This window comes from Botrytis porri, assembly GCF_014898465.1.
Source record: "Botrytis porri strain MUCL 3234 chromosome Unknown BPOR_015, whole genome shotgun sequence".
Taxonomy (NCBI): domain Eukaryota; kingdom Fungi; phylum Ascomycota; class Leotiomycetes; order Helotiales; family Sclerotiniaceae; genus Botrytis; species Botrytis porri.
Window position 1 is genome coordinate 979371 of NW_024066089.1, and position 20113 is coordinate 999483.

General features: G+C 32.0%; 3 protein-coding genes across 3 annotated transcripts; 2 read left to right on the forward strand and 1 right to left on the reverse strand.

Annotated features, from left to right (window-relative positions):
• Positions 1 to 41: 41 nt before the first annotated feature.
• EAF01_010069 (uncharacterized protein) lies at positions 42 to 722 on the forward strand (the record flags this gene model as incomplete). The annotated part of the gene is made up of 1 exon (XM_038918326.1): positions 42 to 722. One exon carries the CDS (start codon positions 42 to 44, stop codon positions 720 to 722), a length of 681 nt encoding a protein of 226 aa, XP_038766296.1.
• A 2111-nt stretch (positions 723 to 2833) lies between these two features.
• On the forward strand, positions 2834 to 3082 carry EAF01_010070 (uncharacterized protein; the record flags this gene model as incomplete). The annotated part of the gene is made up of 1 exon (XM_038918327.1): positions 2834 to 3082. The coding sequence occupies one exon, from the start codon at positions 2834 to 2836 to the stop codon at positions 3080 to 3082; it is 249 nt and encodes an 82-aa protein (XP_038766297.1).
• A 4631-nt stretch (positions 3083 to 7713) lies between these two features.
• EAF01_010071 (uncharacterized protein) lies at positions 7714 to 9973 on the reverse strand (the record flags this gene model as incomplete). Its single annotated transcript, XM_038918328.1, has 4 exons — positions 7714 to 7743; positions 7798 to 8015; positions 8077 to 8830; positions 8900 to 9973. 4 exons carry the CDS (start codon positions 9971 to 9973, stop codon positions 7714 to 7716), a joined length of 2076 nt encoding a protein of 691 aa, XP_038766298.1.
• Between the last annotated feature and the right edge of the window lie 10140 nt (positions 9974 to 20113).

Consider the following 20113-nt stretch of genomic DNA (forward strand, 5'->3'; position numbering starts at 1 on the left):
ACACAAAACTGACACGCAACTTTACAACTCAAACCGCAAGTATGCAGTCTCATAATGCAATTCCAAAAATCATCGTCTCTGGTCCTGATACCAAATCTGAAAAGATGCAATCTTCTCTTGCGAACGAAGTACGGTCACATCGTCAAGATTCTGCTTCCGATTGTACGCCCCTAATAATGGCACATTGTGGTCTTCACCCAGCAGACCAAAAATGTCGCCCACCTCTATTATCCATCCCACAGCAAGATCCCATAAGTGCTGAAGCCGCGCTGCTTCAAGCCTCGAGACCTACAACCCCCCTACCCATCAATAAACCCCCATCCACAATACCGACATCACATTATCTCTCCCCTCCCACTCCCCCCCGTAACCAAGACAACAAAATCCTCACCCTCATCCACCGTATCTTCGAAGTAAATAACCGCGATACCAATTTCCTAACTCTCTGGAAACCGCATCTCGATAATCTAACTTCGACTACCTGTGTGAGAAATAGGGTTGCGTTGGAAATGGTCGCTGGCTTGCAAAATTTGAGGAATCGAGAAGTCAAGTATGGCATTTATAAATTGGCTTTGGGCATGTTCTGGGGACATCTTTCTTCGTATGTGTTTGGAGTTCCTACTGGAGTTGGTTTGGCTGTTTTGGCGGTTTATGGGGTTGTTGCTTGGAAAGTTTGGATCGAGATTTGGGATGAAGAGAGTTTTCTTAATTTGTATGTTTAGTACTGCGTTTGGGTAGGGGTAGCACGAAGGAGTTTTGGGGGAATGACGATTTGGGTTGGGTCTTGCAAGAACAGGTGCGGAACTCGCCCATCGCGAGCACTGGATGACGATCGAATGCCAATGACAGGACTACTGCTGGGTAAGATTTGCATGATACACGTATGGCTAGAGTTCTCTAGAGTTGGGTTATGATTAGCTACACAAATCAAGAGAAGTAGTTTGATAGAGTTTACGAGTGCTCTGGTGCCTTTTGTTTCTTTCTTGGAATCTTAGGGTGTATGTGGTAGACCATGCCAGCCGGTTCCATAAGCAACGTATGTTTTAATATGCAAAGCACAATAGTATACAATTCATGAAAGCTCCTTGCAGAATATATGGATGTAATACGTATATAGACATATATACACATATCACACAAATTTTTCCGTGTCCAAACAGTTCTACAGCATACTCATGCCTGAAACCTCAATCTTGTGATAATAGCATAATATCAATTCTTGACTAGATCATCTACATTCTAGACCTATCACGTCTCACTAGCCACCTAAATCGTGGCCTCTATCTTTTCATTCATATTCGGATCGAGCTATTTCCAATCTGAGAGTACTCATAGCACGACTGGAAACTCTTCCGGCAACTCATATGAAGCCCGATTTTCCTTCTCTTCTATATAATTGATAAAAGTAAATGCTAAAACCACACTGAAATAAATCGACCACCCTACTTTCAGGCCACTCCTGTTTTGGGCCACCTTTTTATAAGTTATTAAAAATCGCTTTTTTAGTCTATTAATATCTCTATAAATATATAATCTAATTTAATAAAAACTTGAATATATATAATTTAAACTATTTTAAGCTTATTTTGAAATTTTTAGATTTTTAGGATTTTTTTATATTAAGATTCAGATTTTTAAAATATCGATTTTTTAATTTATATAAGAATTATATATAAATTTAAAACTTTTATAAAATCTTTAATAACTTTTTAATAATTATTATTAAAAGAAAACTATATATCTTTTTAAAAGTTTTGAATTTAAATTTATATAAAAATTAAAAAAAAATTAAAAAAAATTAATAGATATAAAGATATAATATATAGTAAATTTAAAATAATATAAATAATCCCTATAATTTTAAGAATATTCTTTTAAATATTTATTTATAGAAAATTTTCTTTTTTTAAATCCTTTAGAATAAATATATTATAAACTTATAATAAAGTTTTATAGTTTATTTTTAATAATTTTTATTAAAAAATTATTAAAGATTTTATAAAAGTTTTAAATTTATATATAATTTCTATACAAATTTAAAAATCAATATTTTGAAGTTTTAGATTTCAATATAAAAAAATCCTAAAAATCTAAAAACTTTAAATTAAATTCAACACAATCTGAATTATATATATACAAATTTTCAATAAATTCTATTTATAAATAAAAGAGTTAAAAATTCCATTTTTGGTGTAAAAAGTGGCTCAAAAGGGGGATGGCCTGAAAATAGGGTACCCGATTTATCATTTTCTTGTTGAGATCTTGAGAATCAATTGTGAGTAGAGAAGGGATGGAAGTGATACAAGAAAGATTATTTAGCTTGAGTTGGGGGGAGTGAGTCGTTGGAAGTCAATGTGGCAATAAGCGCTTGTGAGATGTACTTGATGAAAGTAGGACTGATATGCGATTTCGCTTGGGAGTTATCTTGAAGAACAGATTTTGCAAGTCATCTTTTGGTGTTGCATTCTGACTTGTACTTCATTCGTTAATCATGTGCTTTCACATCTTTCTATCGTGTATTTCGAATAATCACTTTGATCCTTATGAAACAAACTTCACTTGATCAGTTTGTAAGGAAGAGAGGCGAGACGCGGGAAGGCCATGGAAGCGCACTTTTCCGTAGACCATTCTGGCAATCGAGTTTCTGGAATCATTCAGATCAAAACAAACAGTCTACTGGAACTTTCTCAGCCTTCTAATCTACAAGTCTACTCAACATAAAAGGGCAATCCTCCGTACTCATATCCTTCCTCTGATGATACTCAGAAATTTCACATCACAACATTACATTTCCTCAAAATTTTCATCCCAAAACAACACCCAGCAACCAACAATGGGATCCTACTTCTCGACTCCCCGTATCCAAGACGACAATGCCACCACATCTCAAACCGCCAACTATTCCAACTACAGATCATCATGGTTCACCCACCCATCCACAGGTGATTCTTGGTCCGCAGGATTCATAAGCCCGAATAATACCACTGGTCGTCCTCGAAGTAATCCTTATTCTGGTAATTATCTTGATCCGGGTTGGGTTACTCCGATTGTTAGGAATGGCAATTCGAGGAGATTTACTTAGACTTTGGGATGAGGTTGAGGGGTGTGGATTTGGGAGTTGTTGAAGATTTCCGCGTGGCGATTTGTACAGAGTTATATCGAGTTCCAGCATCAAGAATTTTCAATCACATCTCCACTAGATTCGGTCCCTTGGATGGGGAGCTTTCAAATTGGGAAAACTTGCCAGATGATAACTGCTGTAGCCAGAAAGGAGAGATTATAATGGTCATGATAATAATGCTAGTAAAGATGAGCATCCAGGCCAAGAGAAATGTATCTAGGTATGAAGAATGGAATCCAAACTTCAGTGGAATTACAACCGGAGAATGAATCCAATATAATTTTGACATCAAGATTTTCGAAAATGTGCTTTCATCCGATCTGTCGTTGACTAGTTCTCCGGCCCAAGTTTTATACAGAGATGCAATAACCAATGTACTGTGAAGTTTCCATCCAGCTTCCGTCCTTTAGTCTCATGCCAAGTATTTCAGCAGAAGCGCATTATCTCAAATCTCCGGAAATATGTGAAAAACTGCTCTTTTGCAGACCAAATCGTGGTTCATATCTACCAGACTATAAGGTTTAATTAATAGATCTCATTAACTACCGATTTGATCATAATCTTTACTACATAACACGTAAGCAAGATCATGCAGTACAATTCCCAGCGCTCGAATAGCAAGCGTATACCTAGGCAAGTAAACTGGCTACACACCCCCTACTTCCCAAAATCCAAATTTCCTCACCCACCAAATTCCACTCAACAATCAATAATCAAATCAACCGCAAAACACACATCTAACAACGAACCCCCCACCCCCCCCATTCCACACAAATCTCCACCATCTTCCTCTCCTATCGATTTTCTACTCATACAAACCAGACCAAACCAATTCAAATCTCCCAAGAAGTGGACCCCAACCCCACCCCCTCCTCGCTTAAAAAAACTCTTCCAGAAAACTTTTCTCGCTAAACAAATCTGCTTGATATATTATTCATTCCAACCATGTTTTTCATCAAATACAATCAATCAATAAATCCGGCATGGTGTAGTGGCTAGCATTTCCGCCTCTCATGGGAAGTCCTTGGTGGCTTCATAAAGGTCGCGGGAGACCGGGGTTCAATTCCCCGTACCGGAAAATTTTTGGGGGGAGTTTGAGGTTGGGGGGGGGAAGGGTAGTTTTGATGGTTTTTGAGGGGGAATGAATATTTTTGAATTTTTTGGGGGTTTGGACTCTGGAGGGTTGGATTGCTAATGTGGTCTTGACTGGGGAGCGGGAGATGAGTAGGTAGGTTCATGAGCAGGGAATGTATTTCCGCTAGATTGGGTGAGAGAATAGACGTCTATTTATATTTCTGTCATCTTTCAAGAGCTTGGATGATATAGCATAGATGTAAGTAAGGCGCTAGTCTGTAAACCTAAGTACACATTCTCTTCCATAGTATCCTTCGAAATATCTCATCTTCAACTTTCCCACTTTAAAAAAACTTCACACACGCGGAACACCACATCGAACCCCCTTTTTCCTCATCCGCAACTTCGAGAATCATTATCAAACACCTCTTTGTTGTATGTACCCATGGATCGCTTTCTCACACGACATCCTCAAACCAACTCAGGATGAGACATCTCCCTCTCAACCCCCCCTCTCTATTTCAACCGCCAAGTAAGTACAATAAAAGCACACCTCATTAATGCACGTCAAGAAATCCATAGATAGACACTATCTTACCTCTTCTTTCCCTTCAATTGCTGTTGTCATCTTGCACTTTCGAAAAGAAACAATTGTACAAGGAAAGTACTAAGAAATCAACACTTACCACTTATCGGGATTCATACTATATACTTTTATATCAAAGAGAAATCAGCATTCTTCACATGCAAGTAAGCCCACTAGGCAATCTGCTCGCAACTCTTCCCAAAACGGCGAACGATTGAAGTCTTACGGAAAAAAAGATCATCACAAACAATTGTTCGCGGATAGGTCGTCGCCACGAATATCAATTGATATGGGAATCGCTTCTTTGGGCATCCAGTACGAGTGGAACAATCCTCCAAAATGTTTTAACAATTATTTAGCTTTTGTGATATCTCAAATTGTGGGTGTGGCTGAGCTCATGTACTCGCTGTACATTCTTCGCAATAGAAGTCCGCGACATATCCATTGCGGGTACCTACCAAAGCATTGTTGAATTGATATCCTGAAGTTGTAGAACTCATTTGAAGAAAGAAAACTCATTGAGATTCGACTTGTCGAACGAAGGACATGCTGATGCATTATATGAGGGGACATCGGCTGCCCAGTGCAGCACACCCTCTAAAAGCTGTGGCGATGGACCGATGGACATGTGGCATCAGGAGAACTGGATTCTGAACCAGCCTCACTGTTGGACAGACTTTCTAAGGTGTATACACAAAATGTATGGATTGAAAGGGGTTATATTCATCTGTCTAATACTCTCTTCTTAATATTTCATTTACTATTTAAAATATACAAATCTCTACACTTTAAAATATATTTTTACAAATTAATCTTTTTACATTTTCAATTAAAATTAATATAGTTTCGAAAATAAATATAAAAGAGCTCAATTAATAATAAGTTATTTAAGATTTTATTAAAATTAATAATGATAAAGCTTTAATTAAATTGTAAGGAGCTTGAAAGGTTTATAAATCTTAATTGAAAAAAGGAAGAGTAAATGTATAAATTTGAATATTTAATTTCAAAAGTATAGCTTTAAAATTAAAATATATTAAATCTATTCTTCAAAATTCTAATTTTATATTCTGAATTATAATTGATTTTTGATATATAGTTTTGAAAGTTATAAAGAATTTAATTTTCGAAAAATAATTAATATATATTTTAATAAATTCATTAATTGAATACTATATAAACATTTTAGATTATTAAAATAGTTTATATCAAATAGTTGAATTAAATAACTTGAATCTAATAATAAACCTAAATATATAATATTGTTTTTTTTTACAATATATTTACAAAGCTTTTAATTTATAGTTTTAATATTTATTTAATATTAATATTTGTTATTTATCTTTTCTTCAATTCTTAATATACTTTTTAAAGTATTTTAATTATTCTAAATCTGTTTTATTATTTGTTTATTTATTAAATATAAATTTGATAATCTAATCCATAGGAAAATTAGTTTTAATATATTAATTGAAAAGATGAATTTATTCTTGAATTACTAGAAATAAGAGAATAATTTTATTCTTTTTATTATTAAATATAACTGTTATAGTTTATTCTTTATTGTTTAATTATATTATCTTATTTCTATTATTTTATTTAGTATTAATATTATTATTCTAGAACATATTACATTCCTTATAAAGCCTGTTTTATCAAAATTATAGAAATTGTAATCGAAATCACTTTTCAATGAGCTTAGAACCTTTATAGAGAATCTTTGAAAATAATAAATATAATCAAAATGTGTTTTTAATTTAATTTATTGTTTTACAAATTGATATATTTAAAGCTTTTTTGTAGAGGGCATCTTAATGATTGTGATAAAGCTATTCTATTAGTCTTTTTGATCATTTCATTTCATTACATATTATATTGTTAATAATTCATATATTGAAGTTGAAGAGTATAAATTGAGGTGAAAGTAGTATATGTATTGATATAGTATACGTAAGAGTTTAAGTCATTACTCACCGCATACTAAGCGATTTCGTAATAAAATCCCCGTAAAAAAGCTATTTTCTCATATAAATTATAATATCAAATAACTTTTTAATTAATAAACAAAACTATTGAAATTATATATAATAGTATTCAAATATAATTTAAAATAAAAAGAATGATTAGAATATTTTTCACTATTTTCGAGATTAACGAATGAAGCTCTAAAGTTGAAACTTTTGAAAATTATTAACTTGTAACGTTTTCTCCATATAAAATACACGATTTTTAAGGATTTTCACATTATTCTCTTTTAAATCACTGAAATTCTATGAAATAAAATAGCAAATAATAACTAATAAACTTTTTAAAGTAATTTGACTAATTATTAATAGGATATTGAAGTTTTCCTTCAATTTAATTAATATTTGATGGAAAAAGATAGGGATTCAAAAGTTGAAAATACGATCATTTTTAACGTAAAATCGCTTGATGTGCGGTGAATGATGGCTCAAACTCTTACTAATAAACTATGTTATGACTTATAGAGCTTACATTATGAGCTATATTATTATTTTGTTATTATTTTCTTACTATTCGAAAATACATTTAGACGTCTGAATGGGATTTAATACTGTTAGGTGAATGTTAATTATAGAACTATGATTTGTCCCGAGTATAAAGCATATTAAATAGATACCGGTGATTCGTGTGACTAGCTCTGTATAGTGATATCTACATGTCAGTAATCATATACTTTCTGTAAGATCTCAATGTTAATTCTACTTGGATTTGTGATATGATTGCCTCCATTTTATCTACAATACTTGAAATTGAATTCCAATTGGATATAGCTCTAAATATATTGAAGTTAAAGCACTAGACTGTTTCTAGTCATTAATCGAGCCATATATATCTAATTTGGAATATAGCCTCCGCGAAATCAAAAAAATCACTGTTAGATGCCAGTATAATAACCAGAGTATTCTTCTCACTTTGCTCTCTTTCTCACCAAGGCTGCCTACATACATACACTTACTTAGAAACTTACTTGATAACAGGAAAGGTGACTTACTTCAAAAAGTTGAAAAAAAATCTCTCTCATTTGATCTATCCTTATGAACTCAGGTGAAAGTTTGATAGTCTGTCGGTAAATTCGAAAGAGTTTTTTTTTTTCAGTCCGTGACATTTCACTTGTCGTTAAGTGTGTTGTATCGGTGGCCGCGACTGAAACGTGTTGTTCAATGGAAGAAATGAGCTGAGCCTTAGTTTGAATGAGTTTGTGGCTGTTCACTGATGTGATTGAAAGGTTATTACCACAAGTGGTGTCATTCTTGGGAAGAAAAGTACGTACATTCGTGATTGGACTTTTTGCCACTATGCTGCATACTGCTTTGGCTAGCATTATTTTTCACCATGATATTAGGGTCAATTTTATCATGCTTCCCAACTTGATTATTGGAAGACGTTACAGTCGCAGGGGCTGTTGCAGCTCTCTTACCCTTATTCTGCCCGGTGTTGGTTTCAATCTTCTGACCATTCGAGATTTTTAAAGGTGTAATGAGTTTCGAGCTTGAGCTTTCAGTAGACGGTTTGGGGATATTAGATCTCGCTTTCTTGTCCGAGTTTTCGTGCGAACTTTTGCCTGTGACAACATGCATGCGAACGGTTTCCATACTCATAGAGCTAACCTTTTTCTGTTCATTCGCCATGATACTCTTGCCGCCATCGGTGGTAATGCGCTTCCGTACTCTGATGTGCAGACGTTTTTCCCCGAGATTATCTAATTGCTTGTGCTTTGTTATATTTCCGTCCACCACAACCCGAGCCGTGGGACAAAACAAGAATGCCTCTCCTGTTCGAAGTGCGACGATTTCATGGAACAGGTCATCGCGATCTGCTCCTGCTAAATGTTTTTTGAGAGTGCTGTACCAAGCAGGAGATTGAAAACGGTGAACAAACGTCACATTTGCCAAATCGATCAAGTCAGGTGACAGAGTCGGCTCTTGTGTTGCAATGAGAACGCGAGTTCCGGTATGCCGCTGCTGTCGAATGACTGACTTGAGTTCATTTGTAAGTACTTTAGCGTCGCCCGACTGAAGTAGAAACTAATTTTGCAATATTAATGTCGTCACCCGAAGTATCCTTAGTATATATGGATATATTGCTGCACTTACTTTGTGTGCTTCATCCAATACCACAACCTGTCCGCATTCGCCCCTGTTTTCAAGGAAAATGGAGAGGCAAATGGAGAATAGGCAGCATGCATCACCGGTACTCATGAAAGGATCACTCAAATCAATAATCGTCAATGATCCCGGCTGGAAAGACCATATATTTTCTTCAGCTGCGGCTGGTTTCATGATCTTCGTCTTCGTAGACGGCGCTAGGAAGGTGTCGAGCATTTGAAGTCGCATATTAAGAGGTATCTCCTGCCCTGCAGTCCAGCGTACATCCGCGAGCCGTTGCCGAAAAAGCGTGTATGTGAACTTAACACCAGACATAGCTATCTCTCGAATAATGCTCATGACAGCTCCCATATACAGAGGTGCGTTGTCGGAATTCGGATCGAAAGCCATGAGTTTAAGAATTCTGGAACTATCCAATTGGTCTTCATTGAGATAGAGCGGAACGACACGCGGGGGAAGTCCACCATTGTTATGTAATGGAAGTTCCCCATAGAGTCTTTTCATCGACCATATATTCGATGGTGATACCATGATTGTGACAGGAATTCCGGATGAACAGAGATAAACGGCCTCGCATAGTTGACTCGTATTACTGCTAGTGAAAGCATCGTAATGCATGACTAAACCAGCCAAGGGACTTGGAAGCTCACCTGCTGAATTGTCTTTTAGCAAGGATGATTCCAACAAACAACACAATGTATGGCTCTTGCCAGCACCTTGTGACCCGCAGATGAATGCGGACCAAGGCATATTCAGGTTGGCAAGAAGCAGTCGGTGCCCAGCTTCTACATTGCAACCTTCTTCTCCCACTTCTATTCCGATTAATCCATATTGGGGTGCTATGTCTGGAATTGTGGTTAAAGTTGCGCTCGCAGACCTAATGACGAGATCATAGGCAGCTGCGCTGAATATGGGCGCACTCAAGAAAGCATCGACTAGTTGATTAATCTGGGAACTTGATCTCTTGGAATCCTCATGACTATCATCACTTATATGGGATAGTAATGGATGAAACCTGGTTATCTCGGATGTTTGAAAAGACTGACATTGTTTTAGTTCCATTTGATAGTGCTGAGTGTTATGTACGAGAAATGTTGAAGATAAAGTGTAGGAATGACTTCAAGGAATTTTTCAATATACTTTTATATACTAGGTCAAAATGATTCTTATTTTTCCGTCAGTTCTTTTTATGTGAAGAGGGGTTCCTAACTATATAAACTATCGTCTACCCCACTCTTCGTACAAGAGCGTGATCGTTTTCACGTCATTAGAAATCACGTGAGATAGTCTCATATTTGTGAATTGCTATTAATAGCTATAGTTCATAATCACGTTTCAGAGATATTTGAGACATGAAGTCAAGAAAAGATTTTGATATTAGAAAGATTAAGAATTATTAAAGTTTTACCTTGTTAATATTCTTATTATTCGCGAGGACTACTATATTCTTTTGAAAAATTCGAGAAAGACTAACAAGAGTTGAAAATTTAAGCTCATTATAAGTTAGAGTTATAGTAAGTACTAGAAGCGAGCGACTCATTCGTTCATTTAATAGATTATTCATTAAATGTCTTAAATTTCCATCAAATACTTCTATTTTGAATCGTTTTACTTCATTTAAAAGAAAGTCGGTTAATTCTAATAGTAAGAATCCTTACTAGTCTTCCTCGAATTTTTAAAAGAATACAATGTAGTATTATATAGATATTATATGAATATTAATCATTAGGATCTAGTAAATAGCTTTAATTCATTAGCTACTATATTATAGTTATAAGTAAATACGGAATACAGTAGCTCTAAGTAAAAGTAGAAGAGATTAACTCTTCTTATAGTGTTTATATAAGGTTTACAACTTTCTATACTTAACTAGCTCTTTAGGTAGAATAATATAGATATCTAGGACCTATAAATATCATGAGTACTACGTCTTTCGTATCCTTCTCGAATTAACAGATATAAAAAATAAAGAACTTTGCTTAGTAAGACTGGATTCAAGTAATATAATTGTTGGGACAGGGATCATGTGACTACGCTAGCGTTGACGCTAGCGTCTTCCGACACTACAGCAATACGTTTCGTAGCCCTAGCTTTTAGAACCTCAAGTAATATAACAACAATATGAACTATAGTACTATATTGACTTCACCATCTCTATAATGATACTAACATTGATCAATAATATTACAGATCAAAAGCCTAACACTTTAATTTTAATCGCAATATATGATTTAGATTAAGGTTAGTATTTCTTTAAAAAGGTACAAATTCTCATATTATTTCAATATAATTTAATATTTGCCTTTATATAAATAAAAACGATCAGTAATATAACAACAACTTTTATACTAACTTTAATCTACATTTTATTCTTTATTATAATATATATTGAAGAATAAGAATTAATAGTATTTAGCTTAAATTCAATATTATATTCTTCGAACTTAAACTTTATTATATCTTAATAGAATTAATATTCTATTATCTATTTACCATTTATCAAATATAATAAAATTATTTTTAAATTCTCTTATATCTTGGGAATGTTATATTAAAAATGTCGAATATCCAGCCCTAAAACAACTCGATAACACCAAATCCATCAAATCCATTATCGAATCTCTAATTTTATTAAAAATCACATTTAACAATTGTAAATTAATAATGAATAAATAAAAAGATTATCCTTTCAATATTAACTATACAAACCAAAAGGAAATACAAGATTTCTATAAATATAAATTATATAAATACAAATTTAATGATTTTTACGATAAGGAATTATAGTTAAATTATACTACAAATTTTAAGGATTTTAAACTAAAGTATTTTCTATCTGTTAGAATACAATTACTATATAAATTACAATACAAACTCCATGTATGTAAACTATTCATTGTAAAGCATATAATTTGTTTAAAGTAAACGATCAATAAGGCACTAATCGATGTATAATTTATAATGTTCTAATAATAATTGGATTCTAAAATTACGAATACTCTTAAAGAAAAAGAATTTCAATTTCGATTATTAAATATATTTGAAAGAATTATAAGAGAGTTAAAAATACTACTAATTATTTCTGAAATAATCAAGATAAAAGATTCAATTAAACAAACTATTTATAATCAAAATAGACTCCTACAACTTTCAAATACTATATTTGGATTATCAAATATTAACTTATATCAATATAATAATAAGAATAAAAGTATCAAGAAATATAAACTATATATTCCTTTTCTATTAAAACTATTATTATAATAATAAACATTAATAATTTGAGATTATACCATTAATCTCCTTATCGATTTATTATTTATAAAAAAGTATTATAATTCAACAAAATTAATATTCATTCAATTTACTCAATAATTTAATATTGAAACTATTCTGATATTATTATAATTGTGTTTTTAATCTAATCTTTAAAATCTTGGTCAAAAATAATCAAAACCAACTCCAATAAAGGTATGAATATTTCATTAGTTCGGTAATAATATAGTTTTGTAATAACAAATCGAATAATTAATTAATAATTCATTTAATAATAATGATAATATAAGTAAGGGAAAAGGAAATGGTAAAAGTAAAAGAAATAATATTCTAAATTGGGGTTGATATTATGGAAGTAGAGGAGAAAATAACTCAAAAGGTATTAATGTTATTTAAAATACTTTATCTTCTTAGAGATCTATAAATATTAATCAGCTTTTAAATAATCTTGTAAAACTTTATAATAAAGCTGATAAATATAACAATTAAAATAATAATTTTGCTTATAAATTCTTGATCTTTCTTAATAATTGTAAATGTATTAATATATCTATATTATTATTAAAGAATATATTTTTTATTATGCTTGTTAATATTATATTCGACTTTTACTATACAAACTTAGATAACTTACCTAATATAATGATTAGGATTTATAATTTGATAATATCTATATTTAAAGATTTAGAATATAAGTATAATCTTATACAATAATGAAAAACTATTATATTCAAAAATATAATAATAGAACTAAATAATAAAGAAAAGATAATGCTTTAATATCTATAATTTATAGTTATAAAACTTTGTTATGTATATAAAGGATTTAGTTTTACAATAAGAATAAAAGAATTACTTTATTAAAAGATTATTATTATATACACTTTGATACAAACATGCTCTCTAATTTGCTTTTACTTTATTAAAAATACTTTAAGTCTTTTAAAGGAATTATATTCAGCTATTATAATATAAGAATAAACTTACCCCAACGAAATCATAACATTCTATATCAATCACAAGTATTACTATAATTAAGATAGATATAATTAAAATAAAAATTTCGAATAAAGTAATCAATGTTTATTCAAATTATATATAAAAAAGAAATACTTTGTTTATAAAAAAAAAACTATTAATCAACCTAACAAAATAAAAGAAATATAAGGAATTCTAATACAAACATAAGAAACAATTCAAAAGTAATAATTTCAATAAAAACTTTGAACAATTTCTTGTTGAATATAAAGAACCTATTGAAGATTCTGACCCTAATACAAACAATGAAGTTGTAGCTTATTTCGTATAATTCGAATTCTAAAACCTATCTGTATAAAAACCATATTTAAGCTTTATTACCTAAAGTGAACCTATAAATAAACAAAAGATTATCAAGGATCTATTTAATAAATCCCTTATACATACTCTAACATATTAATCTCAATTTGAAAGTATAATATATATTAATAAATACAATGTAAAGGAATTTCAAGGAATTATTGTCGATATAGCTGCAATATAATAATCAATAGTAAGTTATAAACAATATATAACATATAAGACAACAATTGAGAATGTTATATTGAATATAAAAATAATAAAAGTTATAAATATAATATTCGGAATTAGTAGAGCTGAATTGATTGGTTTAATACAACTAAACTTACCATCAGGAATTATCAAATTTTATATTATAAATATAAAAACATTATTCTTACTATTCCTTAAAGATATAAATAGGCTCGATATATACTATAATAATATTCTTAATATAATTATTATAAGTAATATAGAAGAACAATTCCTATATATTTGTTATAATGAATATATAATACTCTTATAGCATATAAATATATAATAATTCATATAACAAACTATTAATAATAATGTATACTATCTTATTAATATAAAACTACAACATTTACATTATCGCTTTAGCTATTCGTTAATACACAGGTTTTTATAAGTACTTTAACAAACTAGTCATAACAATGTCATACAAGCCGAAATTGATAAACTTATTAAGTTCTATTAATACTATCAAAAGTATAGAAAATCATCAGATCGATTTAAATTCAATCTATAAGATGATATTAATTTCAACTATTTAATTATAATAAATATAATATACATTAATATTAACCTTATCCTATATATTATTAATAAAGATATATAGTTTCAAGTAGTATAATAATTAGATAATATTATTACAAAGTATATCTTCAATATATTTCGAAAGTACTGGATGAATATTTATATTAGTCTTCTAGATTATATTATACATAATACTGAAAAGAACTTTGTTAATAAGGAATTTATACAATATATAGTAACTATATCGACTAGAACAAAGAGTATACTAATTAAAGCCTATTAATTAATCGGAATTATTGAACACTATTATATAATCATTAAACAAGTATACAATATCATTATTAACAAATTAGAAAGTTTTATAATAAAGAAAATAATATTATAAATGATTATTAAAGTAATGAATAACATTATAAAATTAAACAAACTAATTCTAACACTCTTAGTATTTGAAATATACTTGTGAATAATTAATCTCAACCTATTAATATCTATAATCTTACAATAACAAATTGCAATTAAGAAAACAATAAACGAAATCAACAAGTTACAAATAACAAAATAGATATCAGATATATTAAACCAATGTAACAGATCATTCATAATAGCGTTATACAATCTACTTATCAATTCAAAGGTTTGAATATAAAAAGAATATAAAGGCTAAACAAATCTATACTATTTATTAGGAATAAAAGATGAGATATATGTTATATAACTAATAAATAGTCCAATAGAGTTTCACATCATTTAAATCAAATCATATATAAAAGAAAAGAATCAATCTCAAAATTAACCTTGTAAAGAACCTGTTGAATTAATACAAATAACAAAATCAATACAACCTAAACAATCTGTTAAGGATATACAAAAGATACAATTAGTACAAATAATACAAAATGTATCACAAAAGAATAGAAGAACAACTTTACTAAAAATTAATAAAGTTAAACTAATCACTTTACTGACTATTATATAAAACAAAAACAAAAAGAAACCCCTTTTAAATTTGTTTAAAAATCCTTAACTCTTACAACTATTAACTCCTCAAATTGTGATTTCTATACTAATAATTTTCTTTATAAACAAAAACATTGATTATATCAAATCTAAAAAATAAATATTAAATCTAGCATTCTACCTCCCAAATAATAATAAACTTAATGATATTAAATATACAGATTGCTTCACAATATCTACCAATAATTCGATATTAATAATTTTTATTAAATTAAAATGAAAAAAGGTTAATAATTTAATGAAAAACAATGTTTTTTAATTTATAAAGATTATAAATGTACCTAAAAACATAAGAATATTTAACTCACAGTTTGTTAACGAAATAAAGAATAAGAGAACTAATAAAATATTCTTAAAATCTCGACTAATAATATAAGCGTAAAAATATTAAAAAAAAGGTATTGTTTTAACATAATTACCTATAATACAACAAATTAGTTAATGAATAATATTATCAATAATAACTATGCTTCTAAAGAGCAAAGTAATCATAAGTATTTGTAACATTATACAAACATATACACAATTAACATCGAATTTAATTCAAAGATTTTATACACAATTATCAACAGAGATGGATATTTTAAAAAGTTTTATTCTACAAGTAATACGATTATTATATAGCATCCTGAAAGCAAGTAACCATTAATTTAGCACCTACTACAAGCATTATACCAATACCCTCAAAATAGTACAATCAACTTACAACCCATATCTCCTACATATAATTAAAAACAATACAGTATTCAACATTATAGAACTACAAATAAATAATACACTTATCATTATTAATAACAAATTTGTAGATTATAAACAAAGAGAATTTTATAATGTTAAGTTTATAACAAAAGAGTATGAAATATTTATACTAAATATACTACTTAAGTTTAATAACAAATTAATTACTTAATAAAACAACAATACAATTTATTTTAATTAAAAGAATCAATACAAAAACTTATACCTAATTAAATTAGAATTATTTGATATATAAGGAATACATAAAAAACTAAGAAATTTTGTAATAATAAAGAATTAATATATTGTATAATATACTCGAAAAGTATATATCACAATAATATATTAATTAGAAATAGCTTTTGATCTATCTTATATTATACAAATTGTTAATTTTAAGGAAGAAGATATTGATTCTTTTAATAAGGATATTCAATAGTAGATTAACAATTTGGAAAAAGGCTTATAATTTGTTCCATTCAATATAAATTCTTTAAAACTAGTTATATTCATTGACACATCCTTTATTAACAACAAAGATTTATCCTTTTAGATTAAATATATTATTGTTTTAATAGATAAGTATGATAAAGTTAATATTATTTATTAATTATTTATTAAATGTAAAAAAGTCATTAGAAGTATATTAATATTAAAATTCTATATTATAGTTTTAAGCTTTGATATTAATATAGTAATTAAAGATATAATCAACAAGATCTTCCTGAATTGTAAGATCCTATTAATCATATATATCAATTTCAAATTATTTTATAATTATCTTACAAAACTTAGAACTACTAATAAAAAGATATTAATAATTAATATAATGACGATCCAAGAGGTGTATAAGAAACTGTTACGATGGGTAACAGAATGCCATGTGACAAGTGTCACGTGGTGGAGTCCCCAGGAGCCAGGGCTCCAAGGAGGTCCTTGGGAGCCAGGACTCCAAGAAACTCCAACCAACATCAGAGTACGAAGATCTATATAAGGGAATGGGATTTCATTACAATGTAGAGCTTCGTGCTCAAGAACAATCATTAGTTTCATTACTATAGTTACGAGAATTGCAACCAGTTACAACCTTATTGAATTCCTACTTGAAGTTTAGTTTAAACCATCTCGAGAGATCTCTAGACACTTCCACGTGACCCTAGAGGCAGCTCCCGTAACACTTTGAGCACCATTTCTGCTTCAAGTACCGATTCAATACCAACCGACGATATGACACCCACCAGTGCATCCGCGAGCAGTCAGGCACAAGCACCCGACACCGACGATGTCGAGATGACCGATGCTCCCAAGGAAATTACCATCAACGAAACACTCAAGATTGCCTTACCAGACAAATACCAAGGAAGTCGACAGGAACTCGACACCTTCCTCTTGCAACTTGAAATCTACTTCAGATTCAACGAAGACAAGTTTACCGAAAAGGAATCCAAGAGTGTATGGGCCGTATCATACCTCAGAGGAGAAGCAGGCAAATGGATTCAGCCATACTTGCGGGACTACTTCGAGAACAGCGAGCGATACCGCATGAAACCTACCAGAGTAATCTTCGAGAGCTTCGAAGGGTTCAAAACAGAAATCCGTAGGATTTTCGGAAACGCCAACGAGTTAGAGATAGCCGAGGAAAAGATCTTTAACATCAAGCAAACAGGATCAGCCCTCAAGTACGCTACGGAGTTCCGAAGATATGCAGGAATGACCAAATGGGATAAGACCGCCATCATGAGCCATTACCGAAAAGGGCTCAAACCAGAAGTACGATTGGAACTAGACCGAGACGGCGAGAGTAATGATTTGAACGACTTAATCAAGGACTCTATTGAAGCCGACGATCGTCTCTACAGATTTAAGCAAAGCCAAAGATCATACAAACCTCAAGAAAATCAAAACCAAGGGCGTTACCGCAAGAACGAGGGTAGACCACGATACAATCCACAGAGATACGGAGACCCTATGGAGTTAGACGCCACGCACCACGCAAACAGGAATGATGATCAGGAAAAGAAACGTAGACGAGAAAACAACTTATGCTTTGAATGTGGAAAAACAGGGCACCGGGCAGCGGATTGCCGAAGTAAGAAGACAGGAGGAAAGAAAGGCAACTTCAAACCCAAGTTCGGCAAAGGCCAACTTAACGCTACCTTTGTATCCCAGGAACATCCAGCTAAGACCGAAGAAACTGAGACCTTCACCAGTGAAGAATTCCGGAAATTATTGGATGAGTTACCACGAAACCAAGAGGGTATGAATGCAGTAGATTTGTGGGAACAGGAGTATTACCGAACCCCATCACCGTCGGTAACGGAAGAATGTATTAAGGAAGAGATACCAGCAGATCACGCGATGATGAGCTGGACTGCTTGCTATGATGAATTCTGCGGAATCCATCGATCAGATAAAGAAGCAACCGGATGGTTCCCCAAGAAAAGAAAGACAAGGAACCAACAATCCAATGAAACAGACAAAAAACAAGTTACCCAGCAATTGAATGCTACAGGACAAGCAGGACAGATATACTGCAAGGTCAAAATAAACGGACAAATACAGCAAGCCATGATAGATTCAGGGGCTACAGGAAACTTTATTGCACCAGAAGCTGCAAAGTACTTGGGAGTTCCACTCCAGAAGAAACAAAAACCCTACCAATTGCAGTTAGTTGACGGACAACTAGCAGGATCTGACGGGAATGTTTCACAGGAGACACGACCAGTACAAATGAACATAACCCAACATTCAGAGGTTATACAGCTTGACGTTGTGCCATTGGGCCAACAACAGATCATCTTAGGGATGCCATGGTTGAAGGCACACAATCCTAAGATAGATTGGTCACAAGAGACAGTGACATTTGATCAGTGCAAGAACGGTCACGACGACACGTTCAAGGCGTCCGCGAGACGTAACACGCGCCAAGGAGAGTTGAACGCGAACAACACCGGCGACGTAGGACACCCAGTCCAGGGTCCTCCATTAAGAGCGAAGGCCAGTACACCTCCTCTACAAATGCAGAAGCCAACGACACGGCAGGAAATCGCAATCAAGGCAGAAGAGCCTATGATACCAGAACAGTACAAGAAATACGAACATGTGTTCAAGGAACCAGGGATCCATGAGGCTTTGCCAGAACACAAGCCGTGGGATCATGAGATAATATTGGAGGAAGGCAAGATGCCTGTGCACACCCCAATTTATTCAATGTCAGCCGATGAGCTAAAGACGCTCAAAGAATATATCGACGACAACTTGGCCAAGGGATGGATCAGAGAATCCACATCCCAAGTGGCAAGTCCAACTATGTGGGTACCCAAGAAGGATGGTACTAAGAGACTAGTTGTGGACTACAGAAAGCTCAACACGCTTACAAAGAAAGATCGATATCCACTTCCATTAGCTACGGAATTAAGAGATCGATTAGGCGGAGCAACAATATTTACCAAGATGGACCTACGAAACGGGTACCACTTGATTAGAATGAAGAAAGGCGAGGAATGGAAAACCGCTTTCAAGACAAGATATGGGCTATACGAGTATCAGGTTATGCCATTCGGGCTAACCAACGCGCCAGCTACTTTCATGAGGTTAATGAATAATGTGCTATCACAATATTTGGATACTTGCTGTATATGCTACTTGGACGACATCCTAGTATATTCAGACAGCGGAGTTCAACACATTAAGGACGTCAACAATGTCCTTGAAAGTTTAGCTAAGGCTGATTTGCTGTGCAAGCCAAGCAAATGCGAATTCCACGTTACAGAAACAGAGTTTTTGGGATTCACCGTATCGAACCAAGGGCTCAAGATGAGCAAGGACAAGGTTAAGGCAGTGCTCGAATGGAAGCAGCCTACCACAGTTAAGGAAGTACAATCTTTTTTAGGATTCGTCAACTTCTATCGAAGATTTATTAAAGGTTATTCAGGGATCACAACACCCTTAACCAATTTAACAAGAAAAGAGCAAGGGAGCTTCGAATGGACCGCCAAGGCGCAGGAGTCATTCGAGACGCTCAAACAAGCAGTGGCCGAGGAGCCAATACTGTTAACATTCGATCCTGAGAAG